Source organism: Aristolochia californica, unplaced genomic scaffold (assembly GCF_029961685.1).
Source record: "Aristolochia californica isolate CCGP_79_NKW_82.1479 unplaced genomic scaffold, dmAriCali1.0.hap1 SCAF_1, whole genome shotgun sequence".
In the NCBI taxonomy this organism is placed as follows: Eukaryota; Viridiplantae; Streptophyta; class Magnoliopsida; order Piperales; family Aristolochiaceae; genus Aristolochia; species Aristolochia californica.
In genome coordinates, this window is record NW_027181770.1 from 4,341,045 (window position 1) to 4,356,160 (window position 15,116).

General features: G+C 39.6%; 1 protein-coding gene across 1 annotated transcript; it reads right to left on the bottom strand.

Moving 5' to 3' along the window:
- Window positions 1–408: 408 nt before the first annotated feature.
- Window positions 409–6,122, bottom strand: LOC137956649 (protein NLP6-like). The gene is made up of 6 exons (XM_068804221.1): window positions 5,981–6,122; window positions 5,459–5,903; window positions 3,748–4,322; window positions 2,858–2,905; window positions 1,801–2,761; window positions 409–1,681 (listed from the first exon to the last, which is right to left on the bottom strand). The coding sequence occupies exons 2-6, from the start codon at window positions 5,802–5,804 to the stop codon at window positions 612–614; spliced, it is 3,000 nt and encodes a 999-aa protein (XP_068660322.1). The 5' UTR covers window positions 5,805–5,903; window positions 5,981–6,122; the 3' UTR covers window positions 409–611.
- Between the last annotated feature and the right edge of the window lie 8,994 nt (window positions 6,123–15,116).

Below are 15,116 nucleotides of genomic sequence, written 5' to 3' on the forward strand. Positions count from 1 at the left end.
GTGACACGTGGCCTTTCTTGCCATAATTAGGACAGTGAATAGAGGTACTCTGGGAGGAAAACGAGTAGGGGAAGCAACCAACTGCTGCGCTGCATAGAGAAACTCGCTTTCTTTCCCCATCGGATTCCCGTCGTCGTCAACGGAAATCTTTGATCAATCCCACCGAATCTGAATCGGAACTTCTCCACTGTTTGTCTTGGGAATTTCTCTTTTTAAGTTTTACAGTTGTGTAGTATCTGTTCTTATCAGGTTAAATATCTGATAAGTTGTTCATCGAACCACCACTTAACGTCTTTTTCGTTTTTTTAATGGCCTCAATAGTAATCTCAAAAGGGCCAGTTGTTGACTACTTCCACTCTTTCGTCCGAAAGGATTGCGAGCTGCTGTTTTAATCTGCTTTAGATAATCACCAGTTCAGCTTAAAAGAATAAATCCAATTGCATAATTAGTCAAAATAAAGGATTAAAAACAGCTCATTACTAAATTTCCCCCTAAGCTAATCCAAAAATTGTTACAAGAAGATGGAGGCGCTCGAAACTAACATCTACAATTTCACCTGCATCGTGGACATGATTAAAAGATACAGATCCAGGCAGATGGTGTGTAACAACTCAATACTTATCATCTCCCGTGCTCTCACACGAGCTCCCAATGTTGGCTGTTATGTCATGAACTTGAAGCCTGATCACGTTTCCTCCCCAAGATTTTGACATCTCCGCACACTCTGCCAAGTCCGCATCACAAGCCAGTAGAACCCACTCTTGATCATCATCCAAATACTTAATATCAAAAGTGCCCACCTCCAGTTTCAGCCGTTTTGAGACTTCCTCTTTCAACTCGAAAACACCTGAAGCAAGTGGTAGCTTAAACCTTATGATGTCTTCTTTGTAAGTTGCCTTTACGGTCACGGTTCTCATATCCTGCGACGCACTAACGTGGGTCAAATTTGGCATTGCTTCAGAGCCTAAGGGCTCCTCCTGGCAACCATCTGCAGCTAAATTACAGAGATCTCTGAGGTCTTGGCAGCTTCCTGAATCCTCCGTTAGCATTCCACCCAGTACCGACCGTGGCTGGGTGGTTACACGAGCATCAGGTATCGAGTATGCAGCTAATAGACTTAATCCTCCAGTGGACTCAGGAAGGAAGGAACCAATATCCAAAGTTTGTTCTTGGGAAGAAGAAACAAGATGTAGATTGTGCACATTTGTTTCGTTTGTTGGACTACCTTGACATGATTCGGCAGAAATTGGTGTCTCCGCACTTTCTTCACCAGAACCACTTCGTGATTTCGACCCTGGGGAATCCCTAGCAGCCTGCTCCTGGGGACACTTTTGTTTGTCTAGAAGTTCGTGTTGGCCTAATAAACCAACAGTTTCAAGCTGTCTTTCAGATGTTTCTAGTCGGGGTGACATTCTTTCCCTTCCACCTAGATAATCAGAGATTTTTGATACTGGTGGTGATTGCAAAGATCCTTCTACGCTAACAGGCCAGGTAATAGAACCAACAGCAACAGGAAGGGGACTAGTGAGGGAAGCAAGGCTGAATGCACCTTCTGCACCTTGGACTGATTCAATCACTCTTTTCAGCTTGGACAGAGAACGATTCACTTTGTTTATCTTGCGTGATGGCCACCTTGAGATTCCATGCTGCCGACATATCCGTTTCATGGTTGTTGGACAAACTGTTAAAACCACAAATAGGAAATTTCAAATGGGTATCCTTTTCATTAACAAATACTATTCCACTTAATCAAGCATAATCGTCTGCAAACAAAGAAAACATCGAATGGCTTATGCTTACCACCAAGGCTTTTCGCAGCATCTTTAAGACTACCAGTAAAGTATTGTTGAAGAACTTCTAAGCTGATTGACTTCTCAGTTTTTCCTCGCCTTCTTTCACTTGTCTTTGTGCTTTTGTTATCAGGTAAAGAAACTGCATTCTGACATCCATTTGCACCAATGAGAGTCTTGTTCTCAGTCATTCCAGTATCAACATCTGTGGCCAACTGCCCTTCCAACAAATTGGGAATTACATCTCTCCCATTCAGTAAACGATCAAACTCAAGACCATCAAGTCCTTCACTGCTTATGCAGGGTGGAGTTTGAATATTTATATGGTCAGGTTCAGGTTTTGAATCCATCTTCTCGTTTCTGTTTGTTTCAATAATCTCCAGATATCCTTCGTCCCCTAGTTCATTATCAGTGGAAGCTTTTAAACTTCGAAACCAATGCCTCATAGTGGTTGAAATAGATTTCAACAAATCCATTTGTTCACTGGGTTCCTTGCAATTAAGTGGGAGGAAGAACTCCAATATGTAATCATCACTTCCAGTTTGGGTGCTCCTCAAGCTTATGGCAAAGCAGCTCACCAACCCAAACATACGAGCATAGTGTACAAGTGGGTACTCAGTCTTGGTGAATTTAGTAATATCACTAGAGAAACAAGGCCTACGTGATGAAAATGCCCTACCAGCTACTCCCTGGCCCTTTTGCAAATGGTGCTCTGCACATGCATCTCTAAAACCCCACATATGGGCATCCACAACATAGAATGCCACATCAGTTGTAGACATGCAGACTTGTCCCATGCAACTTCCATCTATGCTTGTGCAGCTCTTCTTTGAACCACCACCATAGGCTAAAACACTGCGATGCCGACATGGAACCCAGGTCTGAGCCAAAGGCAATTTGTGAGTCTCGCACACCACAGTTAATATCTCCAGAATTTCAGCTAGGGCAGCTTGACGACCTTCATTACATATCTGATTCAAAATGAGCCAAAGAATATAAGCTTTTGGGAGAAAAATGAAACCACCAGTTAAAAATATATTTCTACCAGGTATTGACAAACAGCTTACCTGCCTGTTTGGATGATCTAATATATCAGAACTCTTCAGGTTTACAGCCTACAGAGAACTGGAAATTCTTTAGTATTGTGAGTTTGCAAAGCAGGACAATTTGTGTCAAAAACATCCTGTTCACCAACATATCACTGCAGATTCTTGCTAGAGATAAATCGTACAGTAGGACCAATTTTTTTATAAAAAAAAACGAAGACACAAATTGGCTATGAAGAACATGACCAAGGAAAGACTATTCAATACGCAAGATAAATTTTCTTTTAAGACTACCTGCAATTAATATCTAAGCCTCAACCCTGCTTTACTAGTTTCTTTGGTTAACTAGCTCATTGTCTCACCACCTGCAAACACTTCCATTAATCTCACCCATGGATCACATCCAAGCAGTATGTTATTCTCTCGCTCACTAATACAGATGGTGGTAAACTACTATGAAGCAGACCTACCAGCCACCACTAACATAAGAATGAAATTTTGTATCTGCATATGAAGGACAAATATGCAATTGACATCTTACACACAAAGGAGGATGTGCTGCTCAATATGTTGTGGGCTCACAACTTACAAGCGAGTGTGAAAAGAAAAACAAAGCAAATTGACTCATGTAACTAATTCCTCTATACACCTACCAACATTTGGAAAGTGTAGAACTTGGAATGGTAAGTGGAAGTTTACTGAAAGTCAACATAGAGACATTTTTTTGAAAACAAATCCACTGGTACCCAGTATAAAAGGTGATCAAATTTGATTTCATTGATTAGCTTCCGGTCCAAAATATAAACAAAGAACAAGACAAGAGTTGTAGGTATTAGGAGAAAATATGCAAACCCCAGACACTGATGAGATCATTAACACACGACAGAAAATAACCACAGGAAGATACCAACCTCGAGAGCTTTGCAAACTTTATCCACCTCAGAAGCATAATTGATCTTCTGGAAAGTCACAATGAGCTCAACCACACCGATACAAGACTGTCCTGAAGGTTCAAAAACAGGCAAGGCTAAAGAACCCCGCACGTTGTAGTGAAGAGCATGATTAAGACGTGGATACTCCTTACTACTATAATACTGAACATTTGGGGTCCACTCTGGCAGTTTCTGTCGAAATACACGGCCTGGTAGACCCAAATCTCCATCGCTTTCCCCATCCACAGAAAACAAATACATCAGTGACACAGTCCTGTATTGAAGAAGCCCATTGCTATGCGGATCCAGAACAAAGGGTTGCCCAGAAGTTGTGAGAACATATTTATCACCATTTTTAACTGGAGCCCACACTTGAACCAAAAAATGTTGTTCAGCTGAGTCCTTGAAGCACCTAAGGGCCTGTGTCATCCTCTCCTTAATTATGCACGACTCATCAGAAGTATCATCCTCAGCTGTGTTACTTGTAGAAGCTGGCAGCAGCCTTCTTTTGTCACCTTCTTGTGAAGGATTTCCATGCGTAGAATCTGGATTACCTGATATTTGTGCGGAACTAATTTCAGGAAAAAGCCATTGATAGAATTCAAAATTTTGCACAAGTAATTGCATTTACTTTCCTCGAGAACAAGTTACAGCTTAAAGCACGGCGCACACAATGCCAGAGAGGAAAATAAGCAATAGTAAGTAATAGAAATCCAATCTTGAGATACGAGATTATTTCAAAATTCTAAAGCAACAAAATCAAGTCAATAAAATGATCGCTTATAATTTTCTGATCTCATAGTAAGAGCACGAATAACAACTTCATATTAACAAGCAATTTCCCATTTGTTGTGAAGTCAGCTTAGGCAGAGAGAGGAAATAACTACACAAACTGTTCCTAAAGCTTCAAAAGATAAAAGAAAGAGAAAATAATTTACCAGAAACACGACCAGCGTTGAGTCATAAACAGAAGCCAGTTTCCCCAAACATATCCAACCAAAGAAAGCCAAAAAAAAATCCTCACACAAACTAAAATAACAAGAACCAAAAAACAGAAAAAAGTGAATGCTGAGTTACTAAGAAAACAGGATGATTGTGGACTTGGAGATTACGTGAAACCACGTTGGCAAGCGAGAAGTAAATGGCCTAACAAAATAGGCAAACCAGCTGATACCACAACAGCTCCACTCATAACAAGAAGACTGAATTGAAGCCATGTGAAACAGCAAAGTCGACATTTAATTTTACAGATGAGACAACTTCATAAAGAACATAAGTGAAATTGAATCAGATAACAGAAAATGATGAAATAAACTGCCTTTAAAGAAAAAAAGAAAAAGAAAGCATAAAATGAGAGAATTCGAAGACCAGAAATATCATAATAACAAGAGCGTGTGATAAACAGAGAAATAGAAATAAGAGTCCAAATCTAATATCAAATCAAAAGAAAACAAATCCGCTATGTCAGGCAAGGGAGGGGGAATTGTTTCGGGTCAATATGTTAAACAAAGAAGAAAAAAGAAGAAAATATAAAAAAAGTACGAACCGGAACCCAAGTATTGCCAGAGCACCAGAACAATTTCAGCGGACGACAAACACTTAAACAAACCGTTCAACCAGAAAAGCAAATAACAAATTGTCTGGCTAAATCCAAATCCACAACTCACGAAACAAACGAGAAGGCACTCACTGGAAAAAAACCTGGCGCAATCAGCTAACCGAAGACCACCGGGAAACGGCAGCACAGAATTGTCGGCGAATTTATCATCAGCAGCATCTGGGAAAGCCCAAAGAGGCGACGACGGTTGCTCCGAAGAAGAAAGCGGGAGCTGTAAATTAGGATTAGGCGAAAAGGAGGAGAAGAAAGAAAGCAAAAAGGGAGAGGAAGGATTAGAAAGGTCGTGACTGAGATCAAAAGGCCAAGAGTGCCCGTCAAGGTCAAGGTCGAGATCCATGAGCTCCCTCTCGATCGGACCGGGCGGAGGATCTTTAACTCGGGAGTTGTTACGCGGGCCGTCGTCCGGTTCGACGGACATAGTGGTGGTGCTGGCGGCGATGGATGCTGCTCCTCCACCTCTCTCCTCTCTCTACTTGAAGCTGCAGCCGGGAAACGAGAAGGATTGAATTGGCAGACGCTGATTCCAGAGAATATGATGGTTAGGAAAAATAAATAATAAACAAAAGGGGAAAAGAAACAAGTGACGATTCTCACTAGAATGCGCCGGGTCAAGTGGTCCTCCTCCTCCCTGCGCTTACGTCTTCAGATTATTTATCCGTGCCAGGGCTGGTATTGCCGACAGGAGAACGTCGTCCACTTTTTCGAGCCAGTGCAGAAGGAGGCAGGAAGAAGGGGATAATTATCCTTCACCAAATTTTTAATAGTCTGTGTCATTTTCATATCGGCTAAGATGCAACCAAGTGAGAGTCAGTTCGATCATTTGCGGTTCGCGCCAACTTGCAGGTTTTTTGCGGCAGTAACTCTTGACTGGTAAGGCGCGAGGAAGCTGTGCGCAGTACGCACGGATCGAAAGGTCGGAGGGGGTAAGACAGATTCAAGTTTTCCACGTCCCGCAGAACCGGGTTCAGTGGGCATTCGAAATTTTCTCGGTTCTGAAATTCTAAGACAGAAAACATAAACGATTAAACCAAGTTATTTATATTAAATAATGAAACATAAAATCTTAATTAATATAAAATAAGTAAAAGACTAAATGTCTCCATTATATTATTTTAAATAAATAAATAAATTTTCCGAGTTTTGATGTAACGAGAAAAAGCCATCTCAATTGGGTCGGTTTAATCCCAGTTCGAACCCCGCCCCTCACCTTTTCGTCTTCTCTCCCATTACTCGTTTGATGGGAGGTGGATCGACTCAGCTCTTACAGAACCTTACTTGACAGTCATGGCAGCACAGTTTCCGATCGCCTTCTAGTATTCATCAATTGAACCAAGAACAGGATTTCAGAGAAAGTCTCCAACTTTTCCAGTCTTCCGATGGAACAGAACCCCATTTCACTGATAGCGGTTAAGTTTTCCAAGCACAAACTAGCAAAACAACTTCCATATCTTCCAACTGCTTGAAGAACACAACGAGCTTAATCCTCTCCAAATCGGCCAAGCTCGAAAAAAAAAAAAAAAAAAAAAACGGATAGAGTGCTACCTTCACTGATAAGATAACATTTCATGAGGGAAGCGGATTTCAGATTGGAAGAGCATGCGGCAACAGCTTGAAGAGGTGGATTCCTAATATTCAGGCATGATTCAATACTCAACTCCATAGATTCTGATATTTTCTGGTAATACTAATAATGCTTTCATCACCAATTCGAAGCTCTCGATCGAACTCCATTACTGATAGATAGATTAAGAGGAGAACAGCTTACGTAGGGTTTCGCGAGGGACTTGTTCTCTGGCTGGTGGCCGATCCTCTTCAAATAATTTTTATCAGAACACTCCTTGTCAGTTGTCACAATCCACATTCGTAGCCTGCGATTTGGCCTAACCACCCCCTCCTTTATTAATCATTGTTTAATTAATTAATGCTCATCCACTTCTTAATTGCAATTAGTAAAGTCCCTAAGGCTAGAGCCGAAAGCTCTGCTACAGATATATGATGTATGTAATGAGGTTGAATTAATCGAGTTAACTATGGAGATATTAGAACTGCTCTAGTCTTTTTCTTCTTTAATTACTAGATTTGGTGTCGGCACTGGCGAAGAAAACAAGGGAAACATCATTAATCTCCAGGAAAGTCAAGCAAAAGGCCTGGAAATGGGTGGATTGGAAATTGACTGGGATTAAAGAAATCGAGATTAACTTTGAAAGAAGCTTCTGCCTGGAGTAATTTACGAAGAAGTTTTGTCGATATTGGGTTCACAGATCGAGTTTATCGTTTGCTTATCTGGTGAATCTCAGCAGCAGGTTAAGCTCTCTGCGGTGAAGGTGTTATTCTGGGTCGTCACAAACCAAGATTGAAAAAGCAAAACTGTAACTTGACGTGATGAGATTCGAAGTTTGCTTTAGAAATGAGGATAGATGAGACGAAAAGTGGGAAACATGTGGCGGCTGGTTTAATTGTTGAAGAGACTGGCTGCGGCGACTCGAGGTGGTGCAAGATTACAGAGTGCGACGAGTAGAAAAAAAGAATTGGAAATGCTCGAAAAAGTGTAGATTCGGAATCTTTTCCTGGATTTAAGTTTTTAGATTCGCAATCTTTTACAGTGTATGGTGGCCGACAAAGATGAGTAGAAGGGAAAGCTGAAATTACAGCGAGAAAAGAGAAAGATTGCAAATTGGTTCTCCTTAAAAGCGCGAAAGAATGGTAGATTTTCAATTGATTTAGAGAGATTTCTGCTTAAAACTCGAGCTTGGATGCATCCAGAACATTTCGATATCCTCTAATAGGAAATCACTGCAGAGAAAGGGACGGCAAATCGGTAATACATTTCCTCTCAGTTTTGTGGTCTTCTTCCCTGTCAATGCGACGACTGCAGCTGTGTGACAGAGAAAGCAAAAGATTGCGAATATTCTAATTAACACTAGCCGGAAATATTCCATTTTTCAATTGAAGAAAAATTTGCAGGAAGTGGGCGACGTCGAGAAGATTCCCCTACTCTCACACATAAACTACCACTTGCTCTGCGAATTTTATTTCAGCCAAAGAGAAGAGTGGTCCTTTTATCATGTACCCAAACAAGATCGTCAGCCATGAAAATCTTTCTGAAAGTAACTACCAGCATCTCTCTACGAAGTGTCCAAGCCGCTTTTAAATTTTCCAAAAACAAGCAGAAGCCTGCGGCGAGAACTCGGTCTCAGACTGCTTCAGAAGATGAAAACCAAAAAACATTTTTCAATAGAGCTCTCCCGTTAAAGGGCATAACGACACCGAACTCACACCTGCTTCTGTCCTCATCCCGGAGTTCTTATTCGCAAGGACAAAACTGGTCGCGCAAGTGAAATACTTTTCTGGGTGGTAGAAGAAAAATGTTCAAGTTCAGCATACGGTTTTCTTCTTGACTAGCAGTTCGTTTGCTTGAATGGGGGCTGTAAATCGCATTGACGCCATTTTTCTTTTGATTTTGTTGTCTGGTTTTGGATTCGGTAAGCAGCTCCGGATGGGGAGACCGATGATCCGTTTTTCTTTTTAATTAAATCCAGGTTCTTCCTGGTGAATGGGTAATGATCGTACCTTATAATTCAATTCTTGCCCTGAACAATATAGAATGTATGAATGGCGTCATCATGAACTCCACAAGTTTATATGCATATTGGCAACATGTCTGACCATAAGGACCACAGATTACTATTTGGCAGTAAATTCGACTCCGGACCACCTGACATGACTTGGTTAACCAGTTAGCTAGTTTATTAGTCGAACCATATACCCAACCTTTTCAATTGATCGAACCTCCATATATTCGAGTTTGGTTTGATCAGAATATTTTGAATTCAAACTCAAACTCAAACTCAGCCTCGAGCCTAAATTTGGAATCAAACTAGAGCCCAATAATTTTAACTGAGTTTAAACTCAAACTTGAGTCGGGGTTCAAATTCCAACTTACATTTAAAACTTTGCATAAAAAAATATATCATATAAACTGTAGGCCTATGCATCAAATTGTACATAAAAATCTGTTTAAAAATCATATGCATAAATTTTATGCCATACACTATGCATAAGATTGTTCATAAACATTAATAAATTATGCATAAATTGTGCTGAATAAATAATATGGTTTTTCGTAGGTTCCAAATAGGGGTGGCATTGAGTCGAACCAAACTCGAACCTCCATATATTCGAGTTTGGTTTGATCAGAATACTTTAAATTCGAACTCGAGCTCGAACTCATCCTCAAACCTAAATTTGGAATCAAACTCGAGCCTAATAATTTTAACTAAGTTTGAGCTCAAGCTTGAGTCGGGGTTCAAATTCCAACTTAAATTTTAAACTTTGCATAAAATACATTTCATATAAACTGTAGGCCTCTGCATCAAATTGTACATAAAAATCTGTTTAAAATTGCCATACACTATGCATAAGATTGTTCATAAACATTAATAAATTATGCATAAATTGTGTTGAATAAATAATGCTAGCATAATAGAAAGCTTAAAACAACTTGTTGAATCAAAACTACAAAAATAATCTTATTTGACTCTTGTTTACATGACACATCTTTTCCGGACTAGTTCGATATTATGTTCCTTCTAGTCCCTTAGTTGATTCTAGGCCACAAAGCTCCAATACAAATATGATTGGGTCTTTGGCTGGCTTCTAATTTGAAGTCTTGGGTTAAGTCATAATAGGATTTGGTGCATAGTGCGCATAATCAATAGTCACAAAGAAAAGAAAAAAAAAAGTTTTCGCTATTTTTCAAATTCCAAAGTATATTTCTTCCAGTTCAATTATTTCCTCTATTTGAATCAGATCCAATATCCCAGCTCTGCCTGCAAAGGAAAATACAACTAAAAGATTTTTACAGAATAAGTGAAAAAGGACTCACCCTTTCCTTATTGGCATCCGTAAAATCCCAAGGAATGTCTGGATTGTTATCGAGCTAACGATCAAAATGAACTAAAACAAAAAAAGATCAATTAAAAGAAAGAGATGAAAGAGTAAGAAAAAAGCTAAACTCACATAATTTAGTGCGGTGGAGAACGAACGAGACAACAAGATTTGACCTGTAACACAAAAGAGAAAGGATACGACAACAACAGAGGCAATGAGAGGAAGTGAGGGGCAACGTTAACAAACCTAAGATGGGGCGAACAATTGACAGATCTTAATGAGGCATTTGCTAAGGCGACCGACGACCAGAGAGAACATCGACACCAGCGCCTTGAAAAAAAGGGGCGTAGAGAGTGCAGTAGGGGTTTGGGAATGCGCCAGCTTCGAGTACGAAGTGGCCACCAAAAATTGGAAAACTGGAAAAAGAATGGAGGATTGGAGAGAACTGGAGGAGACGGAGACTGCTTTGCCGAATTTGCCGTTTGGAGTTTGGAGTTTCGAAAGAGTTCGAAGTCAAAACGAAAACGAAAACGTAAACGGACACAGACAGGCAAAGAAAGAATAAGGTCTAATCGGACTCAAAATAGGAAAATTCAGCTTACATCTGGTCTATTATGTTACTTCTGTCATCGTCGATAACACCTAAGTCGACTAAAGTTTAAAAATGCCGACGAGCGAAGACGAACATGGCTCGCCTAGTTTCTCGACAAACGCCCCTCTGCTGAATACCCACCCAAAGAGTCAACTACCCTTATTCTCCCTGCTACTGCCGACTGGTTTGAGTAAACGAGCCTACTCTAAACTCGCTAACGGAATCGCCGCTCAATAGAACTCGACTCGAACCCGAATTCAATTGGGGGGGGGGGGAGGGGCGATGATCTTCATCCGCATAATGCCCTTCAACACTTGAAGTCGTTAGTGGAACACAAATGAAGTTTCATCTCGATGCAGGGGATGAAGGGGTCCTTCATCTCCATGGTTTAATTTCGATAATCTGGAAAAAGGCCTTGTTTGATCTTCTTTGAATTGAAGGACGGGCGACGCCGGTTTTTTTCCTTCTCTCCTCGCATCCCCCCCCCCCATCCCCCTCGTGCGTCGTCATTTCTCATTTTTTCTTCCTCTCTCCCACTCTCCCTCTCTCGTCTCCCTGTGCCCCCAACGTTCTGCTGCCATAAAATCGATCGGATTTTCGTCTCCAGCCACCGTCTCCGCTCCCTCTAGTCTCCAACCTCATCTCTCGATTTTTTTTCGGCCTCACTGTTAAGCACCTAGCCAATACTACCCAAAAGACCGGCCTGTTAGGAGCGGAAGACATAGGTACTTAACCCAGGACCATAACATCACACCCCGCCCGCCCGAGCCGACGACCACGGCGGCATTAACACAGCAACGCGACCAGGTCAGGGGTCACGCCAGGGGCTTGCGGTCCACCGGCGCACGCGGCCGCTGGGACTCGAAGTCAGGACGTAGCGCCTGCTCTGATACCAAATGTTAAGCACCTAGCCAATACTACCCAAAAGACCGGCCTGTTAGGAGCGGAAGACATAGGTACTTAACCCAGGACCATAACACTCACCCTCTCTCTCGCACGCCCTCTCTCATCTTCGTACTCCCTCTCTTCTCTCGGACTCACTCTCTCTCGCTTCTCTCTCTCTTATCCCTCCCGACCTCCCTTTCTTCTCTGTCTTCTCCCTCTCTTCTCCCTTTCGGCCTCCCACTCCCTTCTCTCTTTGGCTATTCGCCTTTCCCCCGAAAATACCTTCCGATTTTATTTCCCCATTTCCATTTCGATTTTCTTCGATTTTGGACATTTGGGCATCAATTGCTTAATTTCTACTTCGATTAGGCATTGATTTCCCCATTCGACATCGATTTCACCCTTCGACTTCGATTTTCCCCAAATTTCAAAAGGTATGCCTAAACCCTAATTTTTTCATTAAATTAGTGTTTTATTTGATTTAAATTTATTTTCAGTGCCTAATTGGGGGTTATTTGTGCATAATTGTGGGATTTAGGGTTACGGTTTAGGGTCTAAATTCTTGATTTGTGTTAGGGATTATTTTTAGGGTTTGGTGTTCGGTATTTAAGGTTCCTGTAATTAGGGTTTAGGGTTTAGGGTTTAGGGTTAAGGATTTAGGGTATTTTAGGGATTAGGTTTTTTAAGGTTTAGGGGGTTTAGGGTTTTTACGGTTTTGGGGGTTTTGTGTTTTGAAGCTTTATGGTTTTTTGGGTTTAGGGTATGGAATTAGGGTGTAGGGTTTAGGGTTTAGGGCTTTTAAGGTATTAAGTTCTAGAATTAGTGTTTAGGGTTTAGAGTTTAGTAGGTGATAGGGTTTTTTAGGTTTTGGGGGGGGGTTGTGTTTTTAAGCTCTAGGGTTTTTTGGGTTTAGGGTCTGGAATTATGGTGTAGGGTTTAGGGTTTAGGGCTTCTAAGGTTCAGGGTATTGTGTTATAGAATTAGTGTTTAGGGTTTAGAGTTTAGTAGGTGATAGGGTTTGACTTTAGGGTTTGATGGTTTATGGTTTAGATTTTATTAGGGATTTTTTAGTCAAATTCAAACAAGGCTGAGTCGCCTACACGGGCATCCATTAGCCAACGAAACCCGACCCCCATCAGTGACGAGGTACAATTCGTAGTGTCTGCGAAGTTATATGGGGTTCTACCAGGGGTGTCCGGTGAATTTGGACTTGATGTGTGTGTTTTCTCATTGTTTAGTGCATATGCAGTAATGAAAATAATTTAATTAATTTTGAAATATTTTAGAATGTTGTTGAGGATTTTTTAAGTACTATGGAATGTTTTTGCCATGTGGTGAGGAGATTCGGGTGTTATACATATCCACCACATGGTATTTTCGTTTTTTTGTGGTTTCGATTTAACCCTTCGACTTTGATTTTTCTCAAATTTCATAAGGTAAGTCTAAACTCTATTTTTTTTATTAATTTAGTGTTGTATTAGATTTGCCTTATAGACAGCTACTTGTGATTGATATATCCTACTTTTGATATTGTTGAGAACTTGTTGACCAATGCCATTTCAACCATTGTTCTAAGATTTTGTTTTCCAATCTTATTTTTTTGGAGTAGGAGACTTTTGAGTCCGGAGGCCTGCTTGAGAATGTCTCATCAGGGCAATATTTATATCCTTATTCAGAATTTTTAGATTGTTAAAAGTAAACTAGTAAAGAATTGGCCCTTTTTTTTTTTACCATAATCATAAATTTATTCTGGATGTTCTTACTTGCATGTCAGGGCAATGCGGATGATGTAACGATTGCAGTATTGAAGAAGTTGCCTCCTCTACAAAAGAAAGATCAATCAAGGGGAAGATTTGGAGATCAGTTAATAGGGGGAAATGGGCGAGGAACAACTAGCATGAAGAGAAACAATTATAGTTTGTAAATTTATAATGAATTTATAGTTTTTATTTGGGCGATTGTAAATTGATAGTGATATTTCATTTAATTTTGTTGTGTTTGATTATTGTATGGAGTTTATTTATAATATTATGCAGTGTATGGAGTGTTTAGACTATTTTATGGAGTGTATATAAACAATTCCATGAAGTGTTTGTGGAATGTATAAACAATTTTATAGAGTGTTTATGCAGGTATTATGTATATTGATTATGCCCAATTTTGAGTAGAGGTCATGCCGAATTTTATACAGGTATTATATACATAGATTATGCTCAATTTTAAGAAGAGGTTATGCCCAATCTTATACATGTATTATATATATATATATATATATATATATATATATATATATATATATATATATATATATAGATATATAGAGGTTATGCCTAATTTTATGTAGAGGTCATATCCAATTTTATGTAAATGTATACAGACAGCGATGATTGCGATGGTGTTGAGGATGTGGGTAGCCAAGTAACATGCTTTCGGAGGTAGAGTGCATTAGAATCCACAAGAGCCGCACAATTTCGAGATGCCATATCGACTTCCATGTGGAACGATAAATGATGGTTGTATCTTATTACTTTTGAACATGCGTCGTTTATATGTACTAAACTTGTAACTTGATGATTTTAATATTAAAGGCACGAACTCGTTATTAGAATAATCTTTTTTTAGGTTATTAATAAAGTTGAATATGTATTTATTTATTATTTTTGTTCAATTTTATTACTATATTAAACTTCATATTTAAGTCTCTGGTAAATAAAATATAATTAAAGTATGCATTTGATTAATTAATTATATTTAATTTTGTCAAAATATATTATTAATTAATACCATGTAAAATTTTATCTTATGTTATTAATATAATACTTTTTATTCATTAATCATAATTTTTTGTATTTACTCTATTGTATTAGTGATTTAATAGTGGTAATTAAAATATTGTTAACTCAAACACTTGGTTTAATTAACTTATTTTTATAATTAATAAAATCAATGGTTTTAAATTTCTAAGATGAAGACGAAGATGAAGTTGTCCACACTAACACCCTATTTCGAAGATTTCGAAGATGAAGTTGTTCACACTAACACCCATTTCGAAGATGAAGATCATGTAGATGCATAAGATGAAGATCAAATTTTCATTTTGTTGACTAACCCCCCCAATCTCACATTCGATTTGAAATCAGAAATTTTTTAACTGAACTCGAACTATCGCGAACCGGCTTGGTTCAATACCACCCTTATATCTGAGTCTTCATAACCAAACAAGGTCAAGGTCACTAGTTACTAACACGTATGTAATGTATACTTTTGACCCTAGCAGACTCTGAAACTTCTCTAGGCCCAGCACAAACGATGGTAGCCCGTCACCGGCCTATTCTCCCGGTCCCCACCTAAAGGAAGTGGAGT

What these genes read in the sequence shown, in the direction of transcription:
- LOC137956649 (XM_068804221.1), bottom strand. Translation starts at nt 5,804, where the DNA reads ATGTCCGTCGAACCGGACGACGGCCCGCGTAACAACTCCCGAGTTAAA. An exon ending in TTGCGCCAGGTTTTTTTCCA is followed by an intron (nt 4,323 to 5,458) that starts GTGAGTGCCTTC and finishes CACAAATATCAG; the next exon opens with GTAATCCAGATTCTACGCAT. An exon ending in TGCTGCGAAAAGCCTTGGTG is followed by an intron (nt 1,682 to 1,800) that starts GTAAGCATAAGC and finishes TGGTTTTAACAG; the next exon opens with TTTGTCCAACAACCATGAAA.